Source organism: Chionomys nivalis, chromosome 4 (genome assembly GCF_950005125.1).
Source record: "Chionomys nivalis chromosome 4, mChiNiv1.1, whole genome shotgun sequence".
NCBI lineage: Eukaryota > Metazoa > Chordata > Mammalia > Rodentia > Cricetidae > Chionomys > Chionomys nivalis.
The window spans coordinates 55,864,317-55,880,252 of NC_080089.1; the positions used below are offsets into that span (position 1 = coordinate 55,864,317).

The 15,936-nt window shown below is 44.8% G+C and overlaps 1 protein-coding gene across 1 annotated transcript in view; it reads left to right on the forward strand.

The window, feature by feature from the left end:
- The first annotated feature begins 5,451 nt into the window (after window positions 1-5,451).
- The window catches only part of Ptpn9 (protein tyrosine phosphatase non-receptor type 9), an 82,462-nt gene continuing 71,977 nt past the window's right edge, over window positions 5,452-15,936 (forward strand). Inside the window, exon 1 of the mRNA XM_057768598.1 lies at window positions 5,452-5,624. Coding sequence (XP_057624581.1) covers window positions 5,562-5,624 — 63 coding nt within the window. The 5' untranslated portion in view covers window positions 5,452-5,561. The remainder of the gene's footprint in view (window positions 5,625-15,936) is intronic.

Consider the following 15,936-nt stretch of genomic DNA (forward strand, 5'->3'; position numbering starts at 1 on the left):
TCTAAAATGGCTGAAAGACACTTAAGGAAATGTTCAACACCTTATCATATCAGAGAATCATATGATATCATATGATATCAACCATATCAGAGAAATGCAAATCAAAACAACTCTGAGATTCCACCTTACACCTGTAAGAATGGCCAAGATCAAAAACACTGATGACAACTTATGCTGGAGAGGTTGTGAGGTAAAGGGAACACTCCTGCATTGCTGGTGGGAGTGCAAGCTGGTACAACCCCTTTGGATTTCAGTGTGGCAATTTCTCAGAAAATTATGAAACAACCTTCCTCAAGACCCCAAGACCCAGTAATACCACTTTTGGGTATATATCCAAAGGATGCTCAATCGTACCACAAGGACATGTGCTCAACTATGTTCATAGTATCTTTGTTTGTCATAGCCAGAACCTGGAAACAACCTAAATGCCCCTTGATCAAATAATGGATAAGAAAAATGTGGTAATTTATACAATGGAGTACTACACAGCAGAAAAAAATGTCAACAGCATGAATTTTGCAGGAAAATGAATGGAGCTAGAAAACATTATTTTGAGTGAGGTAATCCAGACACAGAAAAACAATTATAACATGTACTCACTCATAAGTGTTTTTTTTTTTTTTTTTGGTTTTTCGAGACAGGGTTTCTCTGTAGCTTTGGAGCCTGTCCTGGAACTAGCTCTTGTAGACCAGGCTGGGCTCGAACTCACAGAGATCCGCCTGCCTCTGCCTCCCGAGTGCTGGGATTAAAGGCGTGCGCCACCACCGCCCGGCTCATAAGTGGTTTTTAAACATAAAGCAAAGAAAGCCAGCCTACAAACCACAATCCCAGAGAACTCAGACAACAATGAGAAGACTAAGAGAGACTCACATAGATCTAATCTACATGGGAAGTAGAAAAAGACAAGATCTCCTGAGTAAATTGGGAGCATGGGGACCTTGGGGGAGGGTTGAATGGGGGAGGGGAGAGGCAGGGAGGGGAACAGAGAAAAATGTAGAGCTCAATAAATATCAATAAAATAAAAAAAGATTTTATTTATTTATTTAGTTTTTGAGACAGGGTTTCTTTGTGTAGCCCTGGCTGTTGTGGAACTCTTTAGACCAGACTGGGCTCTATTGAAGTCAGAGATTCATCTGCCTCTGCCTCCTGAGTGGTGGGATTAAAGGTGTGCACCACCACCATCACCACCACTATTGCCTGGCCTAAGATTTATTTTTATTATTTTTATTATGTGTATGTCTGCATATGTGTTCACAGGTACCTGAAGAGGCCAGAAGAGGGTGTTGGATACCCTGGAGCTAAAAATTTAGATAGTCGTGAGCTGCCTAATGTGAGTGCTGGGAACCAAATGCAATGGAAGAGCAGGCAAGTGCTCTTAACTGCTGAGCCATCCTCTCCAAATCCAATTTCTCCTTCCTTCCTTCCTTCCTTCCTTCCTTCCTTCCTTCCTTCCTTCCTTCCTTCCTTCCTTCCTTCCTTCCTTCCTCCCTCCCTCCCTCCCTCCCTCCCTCCCTCCCTCCCTTTCTCCCTTCCTTCTTTCTTTGTTTCTTTTTTTTTCTCCCCACCACCTCCCCACTTCCGTTCTTTCTTTTTGTATCAAGGTTTCTCTGTATAGTCCTGTCTGTCCTGGAATTCCCTTTGTAGATCAGACTAGCCTTGAACTCAGAGATCTGCCTGTCTCTACCTTCAGAGTGCTGGGATTCAAGGCATGTGTCACCACTGCTGGGCTCCGAGTTCTATTTTTTTGATTTATTGGTTTTAATACTTTACAGTTTAAGCCGGGCGGTGGTGGCGCACGCCTTTAATCCCAGCACTCAGGAGGCAGAGACAGGCGGATCTCTGTGAGTTCGAGGCCAGCCTGGTCTACAAGAGCTAGTTCCAGGACAGGAACCAAAAAAGCTACGGAGAAACCCTGTCTCGAAAAATAAAAAAAACAAAACAAAACAAAAAAACAACAACAAAAACTTTACAGTTTATAAAAACTCATGTGGCTGGATATTTACATTTTTACATTTTTCTGTGTATATTATACATTAATAGAAAAAATAAGCAAAATGCATCTTCCCTTCAGTTTTGTACTGTTTCTTTTTTCTTTTATTTATTATGTATACAGTGTTCTGTCTGCATGCCAGAGGAGGGAACCCGATCAAATTACAGATGGTTGTGAGCCACGGTATGGTTGCTGGTAATTGAACGCAGGACCTCTGGAAGAGCAGTCAGTGCTCTTAACCTCTGAGTCATCTCTCCAGCCCCCTTTTTTCTTTATATAAATGATAGCTTGTTATGTATACTATTTGAAGTCTTGCATTTTTAATGTTTTCTCTCTATATATTTTTTTTAATGTGTATGGTTGTTTTTCTCTGCATGTATGTCTATTCATCATATGCTCCCTCAGAGTCCAGAAGAGAATGTTGGATCCCCTGCGACTGGAGTTACCATGTGGGTACTAGAATTGAACCCAGGTCCTAGGGTCAGCCCAGTATTCTTCTTTTTAAATTTTATTTATTTAATTTAGGTTTTTTAGGACAGGGTTTCTCTATAGGTTTGGAGCCTGTCCTGGAACTCTGTAGACCATGCTGGCCTAGAATTGAACCCAGGTCCTAAGGTCAGCCCAGCATTCTTCTTTTTAAATTTAATTAATTAATTAATTAATGTATTTCTTTAGTTTTTTCAAGACAGGGTTTTTTCTGTAGCTTTGGAGCCTGTCCTGGAACTCTCTCTATAGCCAGGCTTGCCTCAAACTCAGAGATCCACCTGCCTCTGCCTCCCAAGTGCTGGGATTAAAGGCGTGCGCCACTACTGCCTGGCATAAACAGTATTCTCACCCTTTGACCCATCATCATTTCAGCCCAAGTGTTTCATTTTTTACCTCCTGCTATATTTTCATAATTGTATACTGTCTTATTTTAACTCCAGTACTTACTGCATACTTACAGTGCCTAGTATACCAGGCTTTTTCTTTTAGGCCACTAACCAACTCCCAAATCATGACAAAGAGACTTTTACCTCTCTTCTTTTTTTGTAATAGTTTTATTTTTTATTTTTTAAATTTATTTAATCTTATTTTATGTGCATTGATGTAAGGGTGTCAGATCTCCTGGAACTTGAGTTACAGACAGTTGTGAGCTGTCATGTGGTTGTTGGGAATTGAACCTGGGTCCTCTGCAAGAGCAGCCAGGGCTCTTAACCATTGAGTCATCTCTCCAGCCCCTCTTCTATATATTTTACTTTCACTGCTTCTCAGTATACCTGGCTAGTGGCTGCCTTGTTCTCCCCTCCTTTTTTCCTTTCTGAGCCTAGATTTCCCCTCTTATGTATTCTCTATGCCTGCTGGCCCCACCTGTCCTTTCCCTGTCTAGCTATCGGCCATTCAGCTTTCTTAGACCAATCTGGTGCCTTAGGCAGGCAAGGTGAAAAGGATGCAACACATCTTTACATAATTCAACAAGTGCAGCATAAACAAAAGTAACATACCTTTACACAGTCAAAATAATATTCTGCAGCATAAACAAATATAACACATCTTTGCCCAGTTAATATCCCACAACAGCCCGGCACGTAAATATACTTGTTACATAGGCTGTCTTCCAGTTACAGTACTGAAACCAGCTCTTGTGTGGGTTCCTGAGTTCAACCTAGAGTCCATCTTACTGGTGGCAAAAGACAAACTAACCTAGTTGAAGGGGTCACAAGCATGAAGGGGTCATGCTTTTAATTCTATCACTTAAGATGCAGATCTCTGTGAGTTCAAGGCCAGACCGATTTACACAGCCAGGATGTGTACAGTTAGGGCTATATGGAGAGGTAATTTCTCAAAAACACCTCCCCCTTCAAAAAAAAAAAACCCAAAAAACAAAAAACACTTAGCTGATGTTGCTACTGCACCAGTGCAAAAATGAAGTTAAGACTATATTGTAAGAAAAAAATATTTTCAATTAAAAAATATCTAAAGTTAGGTTTGCTGGTGCATTTAATCCCAGCACTCAGGAGGATCTCTGCAAGTTGAACCCAGTATGGCAGCCAGACGTACATAGAGAAACCATCTTTCAAAAACAAACAAGCACACCCACATTTTAAAATCAAGTGAAGTCGGGCATTACTTTTCAGGTCCTACAGTTGTTGCAAGGGCATGTACTGGAGTACCAGTTTCCTGGACCACTTGAAGCCAATAGGTCAAAAACGCCTGAGAAAAGAGGGAGGCTGGACTCCATCCTGCCTTTAAAAAGTTCTCCAAGATGAGCATCAAAAACCGACAGCGTTTTCTTTTCTGAAGACTCTTCTCCTGGTTCTTTCTGCGCCCTCCAGTCCTGGGGGGCCTAGCTGTGGCACTCTGGTTTGTTGAAATCCTCTGGAATACTTATCTTTGGTCTAAAATGATGAAAAACCACAGCAGGCTCAGTCAGCCAGCCCTTCACAATGCCCCTATCCTGAGAGGCCCAAACTCTGGTGCGCTTGCCCTACAGAAAAATGAAGCATTTGCAAAGGCTGTGTGTTCCTGAATGAATTCTGACATAAAATGTATTTTTCTCGTACGCGATTAAAATTAGCTACAATGATGCTAGAATACAGGATACATTGAGCAAAGAAATGTGACCCTTGCTTATCTGTCAGATTCTTGGCATCTGAGCTTCTTAGACCTCGGAGGCAACCTTTTAAGACCCTAAGATGTGGGTTCCTCACGAATAGGTGGTAGCCGCCTGTGAATGCGGGGAAGGGTGCCCGTTTTACCATAATTTTGGATTCTTTTAACTCAGTCCCGTCTTCCTCTCCCTCCGGTAGGGGAGTTGCCTCGTCTCCCGCAGCCCCTCCCCCGCCACTCCGCTCGGCCTCCCCTCCTCCCAGCTCCTCTCTGTCTCCCCCTCTCGGACAGCTTTCGGCCCGGCCCTCCCCGGCGCCTGTTTGTGAATGAGATGCTCAGTTTCTCAATGGAGCCGCGGGGGGCTCGGGCGGACGCGGCGCAGGCCGCAGCGCTGGCCCTGGGCCGGGAGGGGGACGCCTTTTCCTCGCTCGCTCGCGCCCGCCCTCCCTCTCGCCGCCGCGGCTTTTGAGGAACTGGGCCGCGAGGCCGCCGCGCAGGTCGCAGGGCCCGCATCCCCGAGGACGCCCGGGCTGGGCGCGCTCGCGGCGCCGGCGCTTTCTGGGCCAGCGAGCTCTGCACGCGAGTGAAGACGCCCCGGAGGCCGGCGGCCTTCGCGGGGGGGCTTTAAAAGTTGTCGCTCTCATTATTTCCTTTAAAGAAAAAATAATAATAACCACCCCGCGCTGTTAGTTCCTCCGCTGACTTTTTTCCTCCTCTGGAGAGGCGGGGTAGCTCGAGGAAAGGAGTGAAGAAAATAAGAGGCATTTCCTCCCCGCGGGAGCGACAGCAGATTCTCCGGCCAGCAGGAGCGACGTTGGCAGCCGCCGCGGGCGCCGGGCCGCGTCGGTCCCACCATGCGTGAGCCGGCCGAGAGCTGCTGAGGCGCCGGGCCGCAGACGCGGAGTTGGAGGGCGGGCGGCGGGCTCCGGCGCTCGCGGACCAGTGCTGTCCCCCGGCGGGCGACGGCGGCGGCGGCGGCGGGATGGAGCCGGTGACCGCGCCCCGGCCGGACATGGCGCCGGAGCTGACCCCCGAGGAGGAGCAGGTAAGCTCGGCCGCCGCGGTGGGTGTGTCCGAGCCTCCGAGGCCTAGGCCGGCGTCTGCTCGCCAGGCTGCGCTCGTCGCCCCGGGCCCTCCGCGCTTCTGCTCACCTTCAGGCCTGCGGGCTGGCCTTCCCGGCCGGAGACCGCGCCCCAGGCCGCCGCCCGCCCAGCCCGGGAGCCGCGGGACCCCTCGCCCTGAGATTCTTATGATTCGAGGCTTCCGCTCCCCTCCCCCTCCCGCCGCTCTATTCCAATGAATATTAAAGTTCCCGAACTGGGGTAGGCTCCCCCTCGGGATGATTGCAGAACACCTTGCCCCCGGTCCTTCTCTCTTATAAAGGTTTTGTTTCTTTTCTTGAGGGTCAGTTTTCAAGGGCAAGAAAAGCCATGGGGGGGGGGGCGGGTTCTTAGGTGGTTACCTCCGTTCCCAAGAAGAGGGGAGGTAGCAGCGCTGGTAAATGGGTGCCCCAGTTTCTCAAATGAATCCTTCATGCTTTCCAGACTGCTGTGACGGGCCTACTTAGACAGATCCTGAAAGATCTGCCTCTTCTCCGGCTCCCCAATTCCCTGGCCTTGACCTCCCCATTCTGCTTTCCCAGGCTGGGCTCTTCCCCTCATCCCCCACTTCCCTGCCCCCACCTCGTCTGACTGTCTCGTCTCCATCTTTCTGAAGCCCACATTGGAGTTCCATTGTCCATTTTTAAAGCTCATGACCTTAAGTTCCCAGAAAGGAGTAGTTGGTTGCATTATCTTTTGAGGGGGTTTAGTAAGGGAGAAGTCTGGCGCTCTTGTAACTTTCCACCCCCATATTTCAGCTGTGGAAGCACAGACTGCTTCAGAGGAAGATAGGAAAACCGGATAGGATGAGATCGGCTCTTGCTTCTCTCCTTAGCGCTGCTCATACCCAAACATAGCTGTGCTCAAATATGGCCATGGTCTGGTTGTACCTTAAAAAAAATAAATAAAATAAATGAAAGAGGAAAAGGTGAGGCATGCTGGCAACTCATTTCACGCTCTCTAACCTTTGTTCACGAGACCCACATTTGTTAGCAGTCTGTAGAGGAGAGATATTTGGTTTAATGGGCTTATTGAAGACCTGAGTTTTTGGGGGTGGGGTGGAGCGGGGTTTAGACAGGGTTATTCTGTGTAGCCTTAGCTTCTTGGGTATTCTGGAACTCGCTCTGTAGACCAGGCTGTCCTGGAATTCTCAGAGATCCCCCTGCCTCTGCTTCCTGAGTGCTAGGATTTAAAAGTGTGCACCACCACTGGATGGCTAGGACCTGATTTCTTAAAAGCCCATGATTTTTCTTTTTTTTTTTTTCTTTTTTTTTTGGTTTTTTCGAGACAGAGTTTCTCTGTGGCTTTGGAGCCTGTCCTGGAACTAGCTCTGCGGACCAGGCTGGTCTCGAACTCACAGAGATCCGCCTGCCTCTGCCTCCCGAGTGCTGGGATTAAAGGCGTGCGCCACCATCGCCCGGCTCGATTTTTCTTTTCTTTTGTGGGAATGATGTTTTTTGTATTTGGTCTCAGACCATACTCTTAGATAAACTCAGCATGAGTAGAAAACTTAAAAGAAATACATTTTTTAAAAACAATGATAACAGCCGGGCGGTGGTGGCGCACGCCTTTAATCCCAGCACTCGGGAGGCAGAGGCAGGTGGATCTCTGTGAGTTCGAGACCAGCCTGGTCTACAAGAGCTAGTTCCAGGACAGGCTCCAAAACCACAGAGAAACCCTGTCTCGAAAAACCAAAAAAAAAAAAAAAAAAAAAAAAAAAAAAAAAGATAACAATCTTGGTAACTGCAACTGGGTCTTCTGTGTGTCTGTGTTCTGTCTCTGTGTGTGTGTGTGTCTGTCAGTGTTCTGTCTCTGTCTCTCTGTGTCTCTCTCTGTGTATGTTTGTCTCTGTCTCTCTGTGTTCTGTCTCTCTCTGGGTGTATGTGTGTCTCTGTCTCTCTGTTCTGTCTCTGTCTCTGTCTCTCTGTGTGTCTCTCTCTGGGTGTATGTGTGTCTCTGTCTCTCTGTGTTCTGTCTCTCTGTGTGTCTCTCTCTGGGTGTATGTGTGTCTCTGTCTCTCTGTGTTCTGTCTCTGTCTCTCTCTGTCTCTCTCTGTCTGGGTCTCTCTCTGTGAGTGTGTCTCTGTCTCTCTGTGTTCTGTCTCTGTCTCTCTTTCTCTGTCTCTCTGTGTCTCTCTCTGTGTATGTGTGTCTCTGTCTCTCTTTGTGTTCTGTCTCTGTCTCTCTCATCTGTCTGTCTGTCTGTCTGTCTCTCTCTCTCTCTCTCTGGACAGGGTTTCACTGTGTAGTAACTGTGACTGTTCTGGAATTTGATTTGTTGACCAGACTGGCCTTGAACTCACAGAGATTCCTGTCCTGGCCTCCTGGGTGCTGGGGTTAGAGGAGTGTGGCACCGCCCGCCTGGCTCAAAGCGGTTTAGCAGTTTTTATTTCACATTCTCCTGCACTCACAAGATTGTAGACTCATTGAGGGTGGGCCTATGTCTTTGTCTTTCTGACACCTGTGTATGTACATAGTAATGAGGGCTAAATATATTGTTAGCCACACAGTATATTCAGGAAAGGCGGAAAATCCCATACCCATTTTTGTTATCTTTCCATTCTTGATTTTAAAAAAGAAAGAAAATCCTGTTGATCATAGAATAGAAGCATTTTTTAAACTGATAATACTGATTTCTTTAAAGAAACCCAGAGAGAACCATTTTTTCCTTTCTAGTTTTTAATTAGTTTTACTACTGATTTTATAATCAGACAACTCTTCATTCATAAAATAGAATAAATGTGGCTCTGGGCTGAGGAGAGCAAAAGAAAGCAGAAACAAGAGCTAACAGTGGGTTGTCTTTATCAGAGTTAACTCTTTTAGCTTCTTGAGACACATTCTCACTCTGAACTAAAAACTTCTCTCTTTCTATTAAGTGTTTTTTTTTTTTCTTTTTGATTAGTTTCAGAGGGACATTTTCCTTTCTTATTTTCTTTGGGGTTCATCAGTTCTGAAGTTACGAGACCTCAGCAAGGTGTGGTGTTGTTACACCTGTAACCCCAGCACTTGGCAGGAAGGGGCAGTACCAGCAGTCCTAGGTCATCTCCAGTTTATTTAGTGATTTGTCTTTAATTCTTATTTTTATATGTATGCATGTGCACTTGAATGCAGTTACCCACAAAGTTCAGAAGAGGACAGTTGAATCCCCTGCAAATCTAGGCAGTTATGAGCTGCCTGATGTAGGTGCTGGGACCTGAACTTGGGTTCTCTGGAAGAGCAGTGTATACTCTCAAACACTGAGCCATCTTCTAACCTCTGTGTAGTGATTTTGAGGCCAGCCTGGTCATTATGCTGGGCCTGGTTGTACACACCTTTAAGCCAGCACTGGGGAAGAACAGGTAGGCAGATCTCTGTGAGTTTAAAGCCAGCCTGTTCAATATGGTGAACTCTAGGGCTACGTAGTGAGACCCCCCGACATACCAAAAAAAAGAGGCATCAGTGTCATTAGAAAATTTAAAATAAAAATCTAAGGAAAGTAGATACTTAAAACATTGAATAAGAACATTCAATTCATAGAATTAGTATTGTACCTGTAGGTTCCTTTTTCTACTTCATATGAGAAAAAAAATAATAAAATTAAGTAACTGTGACCTAGAAGAAAACCCTGACAAAACAGTTATGCCTGATTCCCAAGGACATACTTTCTAGTCATTCCAGAATGTCGAAATACAAATAGAGCTTTATTATTTTCTTTTTCTTTTTGGTTTTCTGAGACAGGGTTTCTCTGTATGGTCCTAACTGTCCTGGAACTCCTTTGTAGACCAGGCTGGCCTTCAATTCAGTCCCCTTGCCTCTGCCTCCTAAATGTTGGCATTAAAGGCATGTGCCACCTCTGCCCAGCCTAGTCTTATTTTAGCTCAATAAAGCTTGAGGTTTTAAATTAATTAGTTAATTTTAAGGCAAGGTCTCCCAATTTAGTCCTGCCTGGTGTGAAATTTGCTGTGTAGAGCAGGTTGGCCTTAATCTCACAGAGATCCACCTGCTTATGCCTCCCATGTACTGAGATTAAAGGTGTGTACTACCATGCCTGGCCACATCACAGTATCCATCTGGAGTGTTGGGATTATAGGCTTGTTCCACTTTACATAAAAGGAATTCCTCTTAGTTTTTTTAGAGATAGGGTTTCTCTGTGTAGTCCTATCCTGGAACTTACTCTTTATCCTACATTGCCCTTGAACTGGTTCCTCCTACCTCTGCCTCCTGAGTACTTGGATTAAAGGCATGTACCACCACCACCACACCACCACTTTTGGTTTTTCGAGACAGGGTTTCTCTGTGGCTTTGGAGCCTGTCCTGGAACTAGCTCTGTAGACCAGGCTGGTCTCGAACTCACAGAGATCCGCCTGCCTCTGCCTCCCGAGTGCTGGGATTAAAGGCGTGCGCCACCATCGCTCGGCTCCTTTTAAGGTATTTTTAAGACCAGTCTTGGTGACACTCAGCATTGGGGAGGTATAGACAGGATTTCTGAGTTTGAGGGCCAGCTTGATTTTCATAATGACTTCCAGATCATAGCGAGGCCATATTCTAATAAAGAAAAAGAGGGGTTTAAAAAAATTGCTAATATTGCTTGGGTGACTTGGTCTTTTTTTTTTTTTTTTTTTTTTTTGGTTTTTCGAGACAGGGTTTCTCTGTGGTTTTGGAGCCTGTCCCGGAACTAGCTCTTGTAGACCAGGCTGGTCTCGAACTCACAGAGATCCGCCTGCCTCTGCCTCCCAAGTGCTGGGATTAAAGGCGTGCGCCACCACCGCCCGGCTTGGTCCTTATTTTTTATTTCTATTTGTTTTTCCTATTTTTTTTTTTGGGGGGGGGAAAGGGGAAAAGAACCCAGAGCCTTTGTTGAGCCATCCTCTTGTCATGAAATCCTGTTCTGTAAGGAAATAGGATATTACACTAGATTAGAATATACTCCGGAGGTGGGATAGGAGGGGGTATTCGTCCTTTTGAAATGTTTTAACTGCTTTACAGCTCCTTGAGGACTCCTGCTCCTGGGCATGTCTTCTGCAGTCATGCCAATCAAAATCTTGGACACTTTGTTGCTTTTATTCCTTGTATAAAATGTATCATAGAAAATGTATCATTAGGTTTTCTTTAGTATCTCTTGAATTTGTCAGCTTCAGTCTGTCACCCTCACTTGATCACAATCCCCTATCCAAACTACTGCCTATCATAATAAGAGTCTGTTTAAAAATTTTTTTAACGTTTATTTTCCCCTCGGCTCCATCTATATTTGAGAAGCTAAATCCAGACTATGGGTCTGATCACATCTTCCTGTCAGCCTGCCTGCCTCCCAGATAAGCGCTGAAGGGAGTATTTTGTTTTGTTTTGATGGCTCTGGTGATTGAGTCCAGGGCCTTGTGAAGGAAAAGCATATACTGTAGCCTTCCTTTTAAGAGGTTTTCATTTCTGAGTATGTTTGTATGCCGTGTGTACATGTACTCTCAGAGGTTCGGAGAGGAAGTCAGATGCCCTGGAGCTGGCGTTCTGGGTGGCTATGAGCTAGCTGTCCAGTGCAGATGCTGAGGCCTAAGCTCAGGTCCTCTGCAAGAACAGGAAGCACTGTTAAATGTTAAATGCTTAGAGAGCATCTCTAAGGCTCTTCATGCTTTTCTTTTTTTTTTTTTTTTTTTTTTTTCGAGACAGGGTTTCTCTGTGGCTTTGGAGCCTGTCCTGGAACTAGCTCTGTAGACCAGGCTGGTCTCAAACTCACAGAGATCCGCCTGCCTCTGCCTCCCAAGTGCTGGGATTAAAGGCATGTGCCACCACCGCCCGGCCTCTTCATGCTTTTCTACCTGAGAAATAGTCACAGCATCCTCTCGTCTCGCTGTGCTTCCTCCTGCCATGGAGTCTGTACAAGCTGGGCTCCATTTCTGGGAACACCTCTCCCTTTGACCTCAGTCCTAATCCTTTATCTGTCAGTTTGCACCTCCTTGTGGAAGATAGTCTTAGATCTGTCTCAGTTAGGTTAAACCCCTTCCCTGGCTCTTGCTTACCTCTCTGTCCTTGATGCCATTTATCATGAGTTTGTACTTCCTTCATTTCGTGACTGTGAACTTCAGAAGAGTTGAACATTTTGCTTTTGCTCACCATCATATTAAACTCATTTGTTTTTTTGTTTGTTTGTTTGTTTTTCTTTCTTTTTCTTTTATTTTCTTAAACATCAAGGATGGTGGTACAGACCTATAATCCCAGTGCTGTGGAAGCTGAGGCAGGAAGATTGAGTTGAGGCAAGCCTGGCCTAGGTAGTGACCCCTGTCTCCAAAAACAAACAAGAAAATAAAATTTTTAGTACGTATTTTGATAAGACTTTGTTTTTGTTTGTTTTTATAAACTTAAACCAGGTATGATATAGAACATGCCTTTAATTCTAGTGCTCGGGAGGCAGAGGCAGGTGGATCTCTGAGTCTGAGACCAGGTTGGTCTAGGGAATGAGTTCTAGGACAGCCACAGTGAAACCCAGTTTTGAAAAACCAAAAAAAAAAAAAGTCTCTTGAAATCTCTCAAAGCCCACTCCCATGCCACATCTCCTCCACGAAGGCCATATCTCCTAATTATTCCCCAAACAGTGCCACCATCTGGGAACTGCATATTCAAATATATGCACATTTGTGGGACGTTATCATTCAAACAACCACACCATTCATGTTCTTTTTTTTTTTTTTTCAATTGGTTTTTCATGACAGGGTTTCTCTGTGTAACAGTCTTGACTGTCCTGCAACTCACTTTGTAGACCAGACTGCCTTTGAAATCACTGAGATCCTCCTGTCTGTGTCTCCTAAGTGCAGTGATTAAGTGTGTGCCACCTCTGTCTGATGTAAGAAGTCCTTCTGTCTATGTGTTGTTTTTTTTTGGTTAATGAATAAAGCTGCTTTCAGCCAATGGCTTAGCAGAGTAAAGCCGGGCAGGAAATCCAAACAGAGATGTAGAGAGAGAGTAGACCAAGTTGGGGAGAAGCCAAGTAGCCACACAGGAGACAGCCGCCTTCACCAGAGCCGTTGAAACTTTGCTGATAGGCCATGACCTTGTGGTGATGCACAGATTAATGGAGATGGGTTAGTTTAGGATATAAGAGCTAGCTAGAAATACGCCTAAGCTATTGGCCAAACGGTGCTGTAATTAATATAGTTTCTATGTGATTATTCATGTCTGGGCGACCGGGAAAAATGAGTAACCTTCTTGCAACCACTGTCTGGCTATTTTTCCCCCCATCCATTTCTTTGAGACAAGGTCTCTTGCTAGCTTGGTGCTCACCCATTAGACCTGACTAGTTGGCCAGTGAGCCCTAAGGGCTTTCTCATCTCTGCCTTCCTAGCACAGGGATTATAATTGTGTGCTCCTCGCTCTGGGTCTGGGAGTTTTACTTGGGTTCTGACCATGAAATTCAGGTCCTTGTGCTTGCTAGGAAGACTCTTGACCAACTGAGCCATCCCCTCCCCCACTGTCTTTTGTCTTTTTTTTTTTTTTTTGAAATGAGGTTTCAAGTGGTCTGGCATCTACATGGATGACCTTGAGTTTCTGACCTTCCTGCTTGCCTCTACTTTCTCAGTGTTGGGACTGTAGTTCTGAGTCTTGCCGCCTGATTTTATATGATGCTGGAGATCCAACCCAGGGCTTTTGCATGCTAGGCAAATGCTACTAACTGAGCTATATCCTCTGATGATTTTAATTGTATGTGAAAAGTATTTACTTATATATTCTTTTAAAGATTTATGTTTTAAGTTTTAAAAATATTTTTTATTAGTTTTTTTTTCACTTTATTTTGTGTGTGTCTTATCTGCCTGTACATATGTACTGTGTGCATGCTTGATGTCTGCAGAGGTCAGAGGAGGGCAACAGATTCTTTGGAACTGGAGGTACTGACAGTTAGACCCCATATAGGTCATGGGAATCGAATCTAGGTCCTCTGGAAGAGTAGCCAGTGCTCTTAACCTCCAAGCCACCTCTTCTACCCCCCCCCACTTCTAGTTTTAAGTGTGTGTGTGTGTGAGAGAGAGAGAGAGAGAGAGAGAGAGAGAGAGAGAGAGAACGCGTGAGAATGAGCAGATACTGGAAGAGAACAGAGGCATCAGATCCCGCTAGAGCTGGAGTTACAGGGGGTTGTGAGTTGTCCAAAGTGGGTTTTGGGATCTGAACTGCTACAAGAACAATACCTGCTTTTAATCACCAAGCCATTTCTCCAGCCCTGTCATTTTCAGTTTTTTGAATTTTCATAAATTTTTTGAAGATAATCATTATAGTTGGGTGTGATACACAGGCCTGTAATTTCAACACTTAGGAAACAGGCAGATGGATCAGGAGTTCAACCTTGACCCTAACAATATATCAAATTTGAGGCTAGCCTGGACAACATGAGACTCTGTCTCAAAAGACAAAAAAGAAAGCCATTAATATTTTATAATTCTATTGTCCTTTCTAGACATATGTTGACTTGATATAAATCCTCATTTGTAATTATCATATTTTTGCCTTCATTTTATTTCATTATTTTATTTATTTAAAATTTTATTTGTAGCTGGGCAGTGGTGACATACACCACCTTTAATCCCAGCACTCGGGAGGCAGAGGTAGGTGGAGCTCTGAGTTCGAGGCCTGTTCTATAGAGCAAGTTCTAAGACAGCCAGGGTTACACAGAGAAATTCTGTCTAGAAAAAATTTTATTCTGTGTGAATTTTATATTGTGTATGTGTAGTGAGGGTGTATATGTGAGTAAGGATATGTGTGTACCATGGGGTGTGTGCATGGCACTCACATGGAGGCCAGAGACAAGCTCAAGTCACCATATCTCACTTTCTTGGCGTGTTTGAGGCAGAACTACTTGACAGCAAACTGCATAGCCAGGCTAGCTGTCCCCTGAACTCCTGAGGATTCTCCTGTCTCTACCTTAAATTTTCTTTATTTCACAGGTATTATAGCCCACTTCCTGCCATCTGGCTTTTCTGTGAGCCTGGGAACCTGAACTCAGGTTGTCAGGCTTGGCAGTGAGTGGCTTCACCTCGCACCTTCTCCTTGGCACTCTTGTTTGTGTTTGCTGCCCACAGGTGGGGTTCGGGGCCTGTTCCTGAGCTACTTCCCTGCCTCTATTTCTTGCCTTCATTTTTTTCAGTTCCTCAATAATGAGCCTATAGTGAGGTCATAAGGAAAGCAAATCTTTAAGGAGTTGATGAGAATAACAGCAAAATAATAAGAGTGACTATCTCTTAGCTCCTGCTTTGAATCAGACTCTTGGCTATTTCTCTGCTTGGTCTTAGCTGAAAGGCAGAAAAGCTATGTGTGGTGGACGGTTCGCACACAGTTAATCCTACCAGTGGAAACTGGAATTAAACCTTGTTATTTTGCACACAAAATTCAAATTGAAAGAGGAAAATTGCCCAGGAGCAGTTGACTAGCAAATGATGAACTATAATTTCTATCCATGACTATGTTATTTTGTCTCGATTGCCTGTGTTCTATTTAACTTCATTATTTCTTAGGAAGAAAGTGGCTGTTTATTCAGCTACCACAGTGGGCCATATATAAAACAGGTAATTTGGGGAATTTATGATATACTTGTTTGGTTTTTATAATGCGTATGTGTCTGTGTACAGGTGCGTACATATGTGAGTGAGTATATGTGTGTAATATGTACATGTGTGTATGTATGTATGTACATGCTTGAATGCACACATGGGGAAACTGGAGGAGGATATCCTGTTTTGTCACTCTTCATTTATTCCCTCAAGACAGCATCTTTTCCTGAGCCTGGACCTAGTCTGGTATCGAGTAGTCTCCAGTGATTCTTCTGTCTTCTCACTCCCCCACTTTTCTCAGTGCCAAGGTAGCAGCGTCTGTGTAGCCATGACCAGGTTTCTATGTGTCAGGATCCAGCTCAGGTTCTCAGACTAGAGTAAGCAGTGTTATCACTCACAAGCCTTTTCCAGCCCCGTTGATAATGCTTCTGGGTGGTGGTAGCACACTGTTACTCCCACCGCTTGGGAAGCAGAGGCTCCAGGACAGCCAGGACTACATACCGAGACCCCATCTCAAAACAAACAAACAATGTCCAGACTGGTTTTATTTTGGCCTGTGATTCTCCATATCTTTAATCGCAGTGTTGGAGAGATAGAAGAGGCAGGCAAGTCTCTGTAAGATGAGGCCAGGCTGGTCTACATAAAAGCTCTAGGCCAGCTAAAGTTATATAGTGAGACTTTTGTCTACCATCCCCCCCCCCAAAAAAAAAGGAAGAAAGAAAAAATAGGTTGTAAAATTGATCACAGTAGCACCT